Source organism: Bombus pascuorum, chromosome 4 (genome assembly GCF_905332965.1).
Source record: "Bombus pascuorum chromosome 4, iyBomPasc1.1, whole genome shotgun sequence".
NCBI classification, from domain to species: domain Eukaryota; kingdom Metazoa; phylum Arthropoda; class Insecta; order Hymenoptera; family Apidae; genus Bombus; species Bombus pascuorum.
The window spans coordinates 5,616,663-5,628,774 of record NC_083491.1 but is presented as its reverse complement, the minus strand read 5'-3'; the positions used below and the strand labels follow the sequence as shown (position 1 = coordinate 5,628,774).

Sequence of the window (12,112 nt, the reverse complement as noted above, 5' to 3'; positions counted from 1 at the left end):
AGCTACGATTCTAGCAGACAGAGGGAACGTTCATCGCGAGTCGTTGAGAGATGGCTCGAATGATTTTTCAGGTGGCGCACGCCCTCAATTGTCCCACCACGACCGACAATGACCTGGTGTTGTGTTTACGTGACCAAGACGTAAGCACATTGCTGAACGTGAAAATCCACAAGCCGAATTACGTTCCAGCATTCGCGCCGCTGATCGACAACGTGGTTATCCCGGACAAGCCTTTGAATTTGATGAAAAATTCTGAACTATTTGGCAGGTAAGATATTCCAAAGAATGCAGAAATCAATCTGCCACTTGTTCGTAGAGAATACACGGTTTTTAATACAATTTCCACGAAGAAGAACCGTTTGAAGATCAAATCTGTCGAACAGGTTTGACCTGATGTATGGCGTGACGGAATCAGAGAAGTTTCACATTCTGTCACCGATAGCGTTGTTGCATGGAATGGTGGATGTGCAGAGAGATGAAGTTTTACGAGAATATGCCAAGGTAATTGTCGAATCGTCAATCTGTTATTTTTTTTCAATTTCCTCGTTTGTCAAGTAGAATTCGATCGCGATTTGAAATCGATCGCGATTTATTGGCAATGAAATTGGCACACGGGAACGTCGAGGGGCGGAATTTCGGGTAGGAATATTTGTATACAGGCCGATATTGAATCCGGCGAGATTCAGCCGACGCGCGAATAACAAAGTGACGCGATATTTCTTGGTCGGCAGGCGACGCACGAACTGGAGGCGGAACTAATTCTGTCGAAGATTCTGGAACAATACGGCGATTTCTCGGCCGGCTTTACGAACGACTACACGCTGAAGAATCGGGATCTCGTTCTGGATGCTCTATCCGACAGCGGTACCGTCGCGCCATTAATAATGACCGCGAATTTACATTCGAGGGCAAATCCAAAGAGCTACATGTACATCTTCTCGCATCCGAAAGCGATGCAGGAGTACTCCGGCGTAAGTACGTCCTTGGGAACACTTTCAGAGTTAGCATACCGCGAATATACGCTCATGTCGCTTAAAAATGACGAACGCCTCTAAATCTTTTCGTTGAATTCGCTTCGTTCGAGTTCTACGTTCCTTTGCCTCGGATACACGTGGACTGAGTGAATCCTCCGTGACTGACGATCACACCGTTTTCATAAAGTCGAATAAAACTTGGTGCAATCGCAATTTGATAAAAGATTCACGCCTCGGGTGGGAAAAGCGCGCGATAATGGCGCATCCGTGTGTCTAGCTTGACAAATTCAGCCAGGTGAAGAATCAAGAAGCTGGCAGAAATATTAAGGAAACGCATAAATCCGCCGAGGCTTTATTCTCCTCGTGAAAACTGCAGCACGTACGATTAGACGGTGTACTTTGCATTTTATTCATTTTCTCGCAGCAAGCGCGTGGCGCAGCGGATTCCTTGGCGGAAACAGGCAGCGTGACCTACTGACTGTTCGTTGGTCGGTCGTGCGCAAACGGGGAGAAAAATCCCGGCTACGAGACCCATTTGGACGCCGTCCAACTATTTTTATCGGCGCTGCGTGTCGGCCTGTTACGCTCTGTCCGAGAGTACAGTGACCGACCAGTGTCGTTAAACCGAATGTAACAACGTTTCTGCTTTTCAGCTACAGCTTACAGGCTTGGCTCCCTTCCGTTGGATGCGGGATTTACGAACGATAGACCCCAGACTGCGAGACGTTCTCCACAGGAAATTCATCGCGTCGTCGTTCTTGCCATCGCGCTAGCGAAACCGGCGACAAATCAACCGATTCGCCAAACGTATCTCGATTAATCGTAAAAGATATAAAAAATTTAGAATTTCTCCCTGAAAAATACTTTGACCTTTATCCATCGAATAAGCGGGCACGTGCAATTTGTTCGGAAATCGACGTTCTTACGTTCTACGAAAAGGAAGACTCACTGCCCTCGATGTCTGGAATCTGCAATATATATACTCAACGATCATTGACCGCGATCGTCCAGAAAGAACGGGCTTATCGAAGAGTATCGATCAACCGGAATATAGAATAACAATGGGGTCGATGGAGTTAAAGCACAACGCAGAGAAGCGGAAGTTAATAACAATGGCTGCGGTTTCGTAGAGAGGCCCCCTCTTGACCGTTCTTCTGGACCGCGAAATTTTGGCGAAACTTTGTTGCTGGCCGGCAAAGTATATCGAACCAAGCGCTCTTGTATGTTCGCAGCAACAACGTCAGTGTACCGTGCACGGCGAGGAGCTGCCCTATGTTCTGGGCGTGCCTCTCGATGGGAGCAAATACGACCAGCGTCGCCGATACAATATCGGCGAAACTCTCTTCTCCGAAGCAATGATGAACTGGTGGTGCAGCTTCGCCTACTTGGGGTAAGTTGCTTCTAGGTTGAGCGCCGTTACGTGTACGTTGTATAACAAAATGCGAATTATTGCCTTTAGGCTCGGTATCGTTGAAAGGGTTTAAGTAGATCCGCTATTTTCCATTTTCTCTCTTATTCTCTGATGTCTATGCGTTGTCTTCTTTACAGCGAACGTACGTTACTGCCGGATGTATCCAAAAGAAATCATTCGATCGTTCTATTCATTGCTGCGAAAGACGGTCCATCGCCTCGCCATTTTCACTTGGCACAGTTTTCGTAGAGATTTTCCCTGCTATCGAGTAAAATTAAACGGCATAAGATTCCCAGCGGGAATTATGCTTCTCAGCAATCGCCGAAACGACCGTTGCGATTCACGGCACGAGAAACGAGCATCAGGGAGATTTAACGTGGTCGTGGTTAAATCTATTTGGAAAAATAATTACAAGTCTCACGAGCGAGAGTAATATCGGGAAATGGTTAAACATAAATATTCAGTAACGCGTATAATTGAAAATCATGTTTGAAAGCGCGTCAGTCTATTTTCCATTGGTCGGTTGATAATGAATTTCCAGAGCTGAAACCCTGAAAGTTCTATCTCGTAGTCGCGCATCGCGCCGTGATGTTCCGATTATTTGTATAAAATTTCGTGAGATTTACCGTAAAACCAGTCAAAGTGAAGTCGAGGGGCGAGGGAGTGGAGGAATGCCATAGATAAATAAAATGCGATGCTTCCATGTCCGCTTTCGAATTTATTATTTAATAATGGAATCGAGCACGACAGGAGCTTCGCTAATTTCAACCGATGACAGCATAAACAGCTTGCGTCGAGCAATGACCGTCCACGAATTTCCATTTTCACTGTTTTCAACGGTTTACCAAAAATCCGAGAGGTACGATACCTATTCGAAGGTGGATTTTTCGAAACGTGGAAATCGAAAAATAATATAATTTTCGCGATAGAAATTAAATCAGGGGCAATGTTAAAAGTAAATTTCCAAAATTTCCATCCTTTTGAGAATGGTCGTTGGAATCGTGGGACGAAGAATCATAAAATGTTCCGTTCATCTTTTCGGTAGAGTTGCTCCGGGATAGAGGGTTCAATCCGTAGATCGTAAATCACGATGACTAAAACGTGCACCGGTTAAATGGGGCGCGATAATTAAAACGTAGGTTAAATGGAGTAGTTGCGAGCCTCGTTCGATCGTTTCTGTTATTTACTATGCGTACGTGTTGTTCTGTAACTCATCGCGAAGCCTGCGTGTGAAAAAGGAGCGGCATACTTTTTCTCGTTTAGTGCGTTTAGCTAGGACCGGAATATTAGGGTTGGAGAACGTGCATATTCAACGATGGGCAAAGTATCGTGGAAATTGGGGGGGCTTTAAGCAGCGGCGGATGATCGATCTTTCAGTTTTATCGATCGTTCTCAGTATAATTTTGAGAGAGCTGTTTCTAAATTCAGAAAACTTCGAAGAGAATGTAGATTACCGCGTTTGGAAGATTGGCGTACCGAGGTGCGATCGATCCCATGAAAGTTTCAAATTCGAAAAATCTGTTTCCAATTGTGCAATTTGTTGGAAATTGTATACTTGGTGCGTTCGAAAGAAGCGTCTTTCTGTCGGACATGGTCGAACAGAACGATCGCTCGAGAATAACTAAAAATTGTTATACAATGGAAATGGAAGGTCGGACTGAAATAATGCAACAACGATCCTGTTCCTTTCGATAAAATTGGTTGCCTGTAATTTGACCCTCGTTATTCTGACACCGGTTATTGCTGAATTAACGATCCGATACGTCGGCCATTTTAATTTTCTCCATACAAGTAAATTACCTATATATACAAATTACTGGTACATTTCATTTCGAGCAGAAGGGGTGCGGGGCGGTTTAGCACGGACTGGGCCAATCGACTCGACTGTTTTATCTTCGAAAGCACGAAATTTCTCTCGTATTTCATCGCACGCGTCAGGAGATAATTTTCGGAAACGAACTCTACCGGCAATATCGTCTACGAGTCATCCTTTTTGTTCGTCTCGTCGATCCTATCGGTATTCTCGTATCGACGATCCTATATGTAGATATCATATTGTACGATTGTTCGACTTCCTTGGAAACAACAAACAATCGACCGAATCGATAACACGCTCTCTGCAACTGGTTGAGCTATTCAGCTGTTTCAGGATCATCGTTTTATATACATACGGAAGAGATAGTTCATTTCGATCAACGAGATTCGTTTCTGTCGAAACTTCCCGCATTCCTTTATCCCCGATTTCCTGCTGCCAACCGGAAACTTTTTTGTCGGGACACAAATGCATATGCATCGCGACACGGCGGTGAATCAGGAGGAACTGGGTCGATCCAATTAAGCGAAACAAAGTTGTTTAATGCACGCGGTGGCGGTGGCGGTGGCAGTGGCGGCGGCGGCGGCGGCGGCGGCGGCCGAAGTAGACGCCACGTGTGTTCCACACGGCTTGTGACAGCGGCTGATCGATATTGCGCGTGACACGGTGTCACGCCTCCTTGGAAGAATATACCTGCGATGGTTGTACCCATGCGTACGATATATAAACGAAGGGCGTGGTGGGTCTTTACTTTACGTTATAGCCAATAAAGAGAAAAGATTTCTAGAGAAACGATCCTTGAAAAAGTCTGACAATTTCGTCCCGAGACAGGGATGATCGATGCAGTTTGAATTTCGTTCCTGATCAGTGAGTTAGTTCACATTTGAGAAAATATTTCCCCAGCTGTCAATGACGTTTCGTTTAGATCGTCAGTTTCGATCTGCTTGAATTTTATGTTCGCGTAGAAATCGTAGAAGAAAGGAACGTTCGACTGTGAACGGTAAAATTGCGCTCATAGTCGTTTCGGGACAGGGATCATGGTGTTCGCTGGCCGGAGAATGGCTTCCTCTCTCTCTCTCTCTCTCTCTTTCCCTTTGAGATACTCGTTCCAGGCAGAAGTTCCTTCGAACGCGCGAGTATCGCGTAACAGAAACGGAGTAGAGTTACCGTGTATCAAAATTTCGATATTGGACTGCTTTTCCGATATCCGAGCGTGGATATACGATATCATTTCGCGCGCGTCGAAGCAGGAGCGCCTGGAAATGCTACCTGGAACGGTTCTTGCCGGAACTTTATTGAAAACATCGCGAAATCGCAATTTTGGTTTTCATTCTGAAATTCGATTCCGATTGAGCCGCGAGAACCACCGACGAGCTTGTAATCTCGTTGATAAAAGTGCTTTACAACGGGGGGGACCTTTGTACGCTTCCATATTTTATTCTACGCTGTTTCTTGAAAACGTAGCAAGCTTCGAGGCAGTACTGTGCTTTGTTGTTTAAGGGAAACAGGAAAACCGTGTTAAAGGGTGTGTTTTTACGCGAAAAACTGATACAGTCGATGTAAACAAACAATTGAGAAACGTAAACAAATCACTCAGAGTATATAAACGAACGATCTAAGAAATGTAAATAAACGGCCAAAAAACATACGAAAAACGATTTACCGTTGCAAATGAGAGAATCTTGTTTTTATACAAATTAAAGAATCTTGCTTTTCTTTTGCTTCAAGACTTTTCCAATTGATTACTGTTTGCAAATTAGGAACCCAAACATTGCAAAGCGATATCCTTACTTGACGGATGGACCGAAGGAATGGCGTCAATACGATATCGATTGGCCCGAGTACGAACCTCAAAATCAGACCTACCTTAATCTTAGTAAGTCCACAAGGCTGTCTTGTTGATGAATCACGTTGATGGTCGTTACGACGAATACACGAAGTGTAAATTAACATAGCGATACCACCGAGCACGGATAGGCACTACCGGTCTGCAGAGATGCAATTCTGGAACGAAGACGTACCCTACCTGCTTCGTCCTCCTGGCAAAGGCACACCTTTGCCGATTCGACCTAAAGGACCAAGACCGCAGATTCTCGACATCGCGGATGGGATCGGAAAGTATGCAAATGCAAGTACGGAATATGACAGCTATGGTTCCAGGTTTGTAACAAAGATTTGGATTAAGAAGGAATAATTTGAATTTCAAGCTTGATCCATAAGAGGTAGATATCTGATGAATACTCTTTTAGGAATAATAAATCCACAACCGTCAAGACTTTTATGTACACATTGTTTAATTATCAAGCGTGTTAACGACTGACAATCCTTTATTCGTAAAAATTTCTACCAGTGACACGCGTGTTTATATCCGGCGTTTTTCTCGTTAAAAATTCAACGCGAATGTCAATTGAAAAATTAGACATATTCATTTTCGTGCCGCATTATACAAAGCGGTATCTCGGGACTGTTTTTCAACCGTGTGCTAAACATTAATGAAACGTCACTTGCACGCCATCGCGCCTGCTTTCTTGCTTGTTTCGGGCCGCTTAAATTGTCTGTATTATACCGGTTGAATAGAATTCATTCAAACTTGCGTACAATGAGGCGAAACATTCGTTTATTCAAAGTTTTAATTTCGCTTTGAACTAGGAGGCATAATTCATTAACATGCTAAAAGCAAGCAACCTATCAGAAGACTCGCACTTTCGACAAACGAACGAACGCTATGATTGAATTCCTCCGAACAAGTAACCGCTTAAATTCTAACACCTTATCGAATTACTCGCAATCCTGTCTATGAATATCTGTACAAGGCTGTACAAATCTGAGAAACTATCTAACTAACTTCGATCTAAACTCGCGTATACTCACGGAACGATACAACTTTACCCTCTCCCGTGATGAAAGCTTCCGTGCAGACACCTGCAGTTCCCGAAACTTTCGTACTTGCACACGTCCCTGATACAGCGATAAAAATTAACGTTTCCTTTTTTCGTGATTTATCTCCGCAACAAAGCAAATAAGCCTTTTATCCGTTAGATTTAAGGCAGACGATCGCTACGAACCATCGACTACTGCAGATACTACAACTTCCTCGCAATCGGACGAAGAAGCGATTCCACAGCCAAGCACGCCAAAAAGTTCCTTCACAATCACTATGCTGGTCGGTTTTGGGCTGCTGTTCTTGTTACTCAATTTCACGGGCATCGTCTACTTGTATTGCAAGAAACACGACGCGAAAGCTAAAGGGACTGGAGTGAAAAGACGCGTTAGTCAAAGAGAGGATTCGAAACGAGCGAAATCGGACAAGTTCGAGAACCACTATGGAGAGCTTGGTTACAAGAGCGACAGTAAGCCGGATCTGAACGACGTGATAAAGAACGACAAGGCGTACGACAACAACTCGAACTTTGGTAGACGATCGAAATTGTCTAGACAGAACTCTGGATCCACTATTGATACTCACGTCAAGGTTAGAGAGTGGATACAACAAGAGATCGTGCACAGGTAGGTAGTTTCGACCAGCGAATCAATTAGAAACAGCTTCTTTGGATAGTTTGAAAATGGCGTTGATTCGAGTAGAGTGTTCTTAGAAATTCGTCGAACAGTCGGTGATCCAATCAACGATTTCGCTTAAAGACTTCGCCGCTTTGAAACGCGAGCTGATTCATCGAAATCACTGCTACGATCACGATTGTTTTCGATCTTCGATTGCACATCGTCGAAACTTGCTTAGTCAACTGTTTTACTCGTCTCGCAAAAATCGAGCGAAAAAGTTTTGAAAAATTGTTTGATTGAAAAATTTCTTTCCTTTGTGCACGGCCCGTGATTCATAAAATCTTCCTTACGGAAGCATCGATTTTTCTATTTATCGAATGTTTGTATATTTGTGTTGGAAAAGGTGTTCCCCCAGGTTTCTAAGGAAAACGCGAGAAACCTTGCAAAAGGAGCATCAGGACAAACTAACGAAACAACAAGAAGTGGAGAAGAAAAGATTAGAAGAAGAACTATCGAAAGAAAGGAAAGAAGAGCCGATCTACGACAAAGATCCAGCGCTGGTCGTACGTCCTGGCAAGAAATCAAAGGTCCCAAAGGTCTCCGTAGCCGTTGATGCCACACCCGCGACAAGAACCGAATCGATCCTGAACCAGGTGCCTATCGAGCTAGCAAAGGGCGTCGAACCGGACGATTCGTTCAGCAAGAACATCGACTATCCTATAGTCGATCTCAGCCAGTTACAGACAGCTCCTCAAGTGGTTGTCATAGAGCATCATCACTCGAAGAGCGATCCGTTACCAATGGAAAACGTGTTGAAGAGCGTGAAACCGAATTTCTCCACACCCAGGATTTACGAGTCCGATTCTGGCAGCGCTAGCAGTCTTTACGCGAAGATTAACCCAAAATTGAAATCCCGCTTACCTCGTCCTGAACTGGCAGTGAATCCTGACGGATCGACCGTGGATCAGAGCGAGGAAATTTACATGAAGATGGGACCAAAGTTAACTACATTCGGCGCTAACAGTCCACCAAGCTGTGATATAAACGTAACCTGTAGGGAGCCTACGGTAGAGAGGGAATGCGTCAGCCCGGAGGAAGCCCTGAGGACGATCAAGCGCAGAAACTATCCCAAAGTTCTGCCAGACATCGAGAAAAGACGGTCCCTTCCAGCGCCCAGCAGCTTGTTTGCGTCCAAGCAGCACGTCGGTTCGTTGAAGGATTATAGAAGTGGATCGCATTCGTCCTCTCATCAACCACCTCAGCCTCCTCCAAGGATATTTGGTCCTTCTAAGAGCCTCGAGTTTGCAGAGGAGAACGAGAGTCAGCAGGAGCCGGAATCCGTCATTACTAATCTCCACGTTGGTCCGTTGCTCAGAAGGCAAGACTATACAACGAAGAACAATTCCGATCCGAGTATCATCGACTCTTTGGATGATAGGATAGATAGAACTAGAACTCAAGCCGGCGGAAGCGTCGACACTATTTATTCGAATCCCGTGTGTTCCGTTAACGAAACGATTCAACCGACCTCCCACAGCGTGGACAAGGACATAGGGAATCCGATTGCTCTGCTGGAGGCCGGGATCGGCAATCCCAACTGGTACAAATCGTCTCCGTCTGGAAACGATACTTGTATAGTGACGGCGTTGTCGGAACCAAGAATCACTGGCAGAGAAATGTACAAACAGGCTCAATTTGGAGGCTCGAACTGGGACACCAGGATCCCCGGAATAGAACCAAGAATCGTTATCACGCCTAGAGTTGGGAATCTTCTGGGACAGGCGAATCAGAACTTGAGTCAAATCGTGGTGAATCTAGCAGACGCCACATCCGATGAAAAATTGGACCGAGAAATTAAATTCGGTACTCCGTTAGACTCGAACACGTCCAGCAGATCTAATATGAGCTCGATGGAACAATTGCAATCAGATTTGTTAACTTCGTGCTCGTTTCCCGATTCAAAATTATCAAATATCGCGAGCCAAGAACGAAAAGAACCACGAATAATAATCACGGCGAGGGATACCAAAGTTTCGTCCTCGAGCATGAAGCAACCCAAAATTATCATCAAACCTACGTCCAGTTTGCAGAGGACCAGGGATCACAGAAATATTCCTAAAGTGTCTGCCATTCCACCTCCGGAACAAAGTTGTCAGAGCATCGATAGGGACAAGATAGCGGAGCAAAGGGAAAAGCCACCTCTAAAAGAGAAACCGAAGATCACGAGGATTCCATCGTTTTCGAGGCGCAAGGAAGAGCCTTCGGGCGAAATCGAGAGGCCACCCATCTCCTCGTATCCTGAGAAAACGGAAATCGTGCACAGGGTGGAGGCAGTGGCCAGCGGAAAAGTGGTGAACGTGTCCGTAGCTTGCGATGGGAAGTCGAGCATTCCGATGTTACAACGGAAAGAGAGCGAGAAGTGTTCGAGTACAGAGTCGAGCAACGGAGCCTTGAATACGGGCACGATCAAAAAGAAGCCGGTGAACAGGAAGTAGGAAGCGTCTATCGCGTGCTTCATGTACCATTGTTAAACTTCAGCTACGTATTTTCAACTGAGTAGTTCTATGCGTTTGGAATCGGTAATCTGATGGTCCGCTTGAAGCTGTAATTCTGTGATGATAGTTGAAACAGAGAAGGAACGGCAATTATTTTTGGTCTAACTGGATATACAATTTTGGAAAAGAATTTTGAACGTGGTGGAGAAAGAAGAATGACTTTGGTAAAGCTTGGGGACTATAAAATTGAAAGTGAGTGCGATAAGATGTCGTTTGAGGTTCGAATCCCTTGAGTTACGAGCAGCCCAGCCGATATGAAATGCCGAGTGTCGAGTGGAAAGATAAAGGGAAGCTAATGAAATTGTGATCGAGGTTCTTAATTAGTTTCCGTAGTGGCACAACGAATGCCCAGTATAATAATGGATTTTAGTACAACGACATGATCTGAAAATTTTTTTCATACTTTAGATATACGGTTTCTAGTATTTTAATGTTTAAATAATATGATTTCTGTAGTAGATACGATCTTTTTGTACTCTTCTCAGTAATATTACCAATTATCAGAGCAGACTTTAGTTCGCCTGAATCTTTTGCTACTGGATGAAAGACAAACCAGCGAATTTCAAACAAATTCTTCGGATGTGATACGCTTTTCTAACCGCAGCTGTTTAACGAGCTTATTTTTACATAGAATCGTTCATTGTATAACCGACATTCCTATTTCTCTCGTAGGTTTTTTTTTCAGAATTCAAACATTATTAAAATTTTCTCTCAAACATCGCTACATAATCTTTAATTAAAATTTAGCAATTACAATTTAAGATTATATATACCTTAGTTTCGTATCTGTATGCTAAATGCTGCTTACCTTCGATTATTATTTTTATTCCTACCGTTTTCTTTTTAATGTTGAAAGATCATTTTTCTCTTTTTATCTAGATTCCCGTTCTTACCTGATTCTCGTTTAAATAATTCCTTCTTTTTTACCACGTTATCGAACGTCTTGTTCGCTCGGTCTAACATGTACATGAAGCTGAAATAAACGATTTTCATACTTTTCTAGCGGAGCAACGTGGGCTGAAAGTGTTTCCCTGAGAGGAGTGTCGCGGCGAGTCTCTGGTTATCATTTTTCAGTACGCGGCTGGCGTACCATTTATCTTGCAACTTTACCTTTATCCACCGGAACTTTATTATTAAGTAAAACAAAGTCTATAAGTCACAGAGCGTTGCCGGGAGGTGGAAGCTGTCTGAAGTAAGGGCTTGGTGGAAAGGGGAACGGGGGTTGGAAACGACGTGAAAACGGCTACCGACTTCACCACTCATACCCCAAACCGATGTAACACCGTGTACGTTTGTGAATCGAATTGATTCTCGAAGTTCTACCGGGGTAATGCGATTTCCCTGCCGACCGATAAAGAAAAGTTCATTTCATTCCGGCTTTCCCCTGATTACGCTCGGTGCCACTTCTGTCCGACCAATTGCGACAACATCGTTGACAATAACTAAAAAGAAATATTTCGCGAACGAATTCAACGTGAAGCAAAATAAGATTTTGCACTTTTAATTCTTATTCTAGTCGTATGTCTGCGATTTGGTCACTTCCTATAGACTGGAACATCGTAAAGAATCGTAATAACATAATATCTGCGTGACAAATAATTAAATACACGTGTGGACGATTGAACATTGAACATTGAACAATTACCATTGAACATTGGTCTCTCGTATTAATTTTGTTCACATTATTTTTTTTTATATATATCCGAGGCTAATACAATTCGTATTTTCCTTTTTATTTTGCATGTAGATTTTTTCTATGTTAAAAAAGGAATCGATCGATGAAGCGATGTACGCTACCAGCGATGCTCGATTGAAATATCGTCCTGGCTGCGCACACGAGAATATTGTGTCATAAAATGTG

At 43.8% G+C, this 12,112-nt stretch overlaps 1 protein-coding gene across 3 annotated transcripts in view; it reads left to right on the top strand.

Annotated features, from left to right (window-relative positions):
* Positions 1 to 11,253, top strand: part of LOC132906168 (uncharacterized) — a 56,029-nt gene extending 44,776 nt beyond the window's left edge. For 2 of the 3 annotated variants that reach the window (XM_060958074.1, XM_060958075.1), the window contains 8 exons: positions 72 to 268; positions 384 to 501; positions 732 to 971; positions 2,207 to 2,364; positions 5,959 to 6,074; positions 6,154 to 6,358; positions 7,238 to 7,705; positions 8,100 to 11,253. In XM_060958074.1, the coding sequence (XP_060814057.1) occupies positions 72 to 268; positions 384 to 501; positions 732 to 971; positions 2,207 to 2,364; positions 5,959 to 6,074; positions 6,154 to 6,358; positions 7,238 to 7,705; positions 8,100 to 10,191 (3,594 nt within the window). In that variant the 3' untranslated portion in view covers positions 10,192 to 11,253. The remainder of the gene's footprint in view (positions 1 to 71; positions 269 to 383; positions 502 to 731; positions 972 to 2,206; positions 2,365 to 5,958; positions 6,075 to 6,153; positions 6,359 to 7,237; positions 7,706 to 8,099) is intronic. The other variant, XM_060958076.1, reaches the window with a different exon arrangement.
* The last annotated feature ends 859 nt before the right edge of the window (positions 11,254 to 12,112 follow it).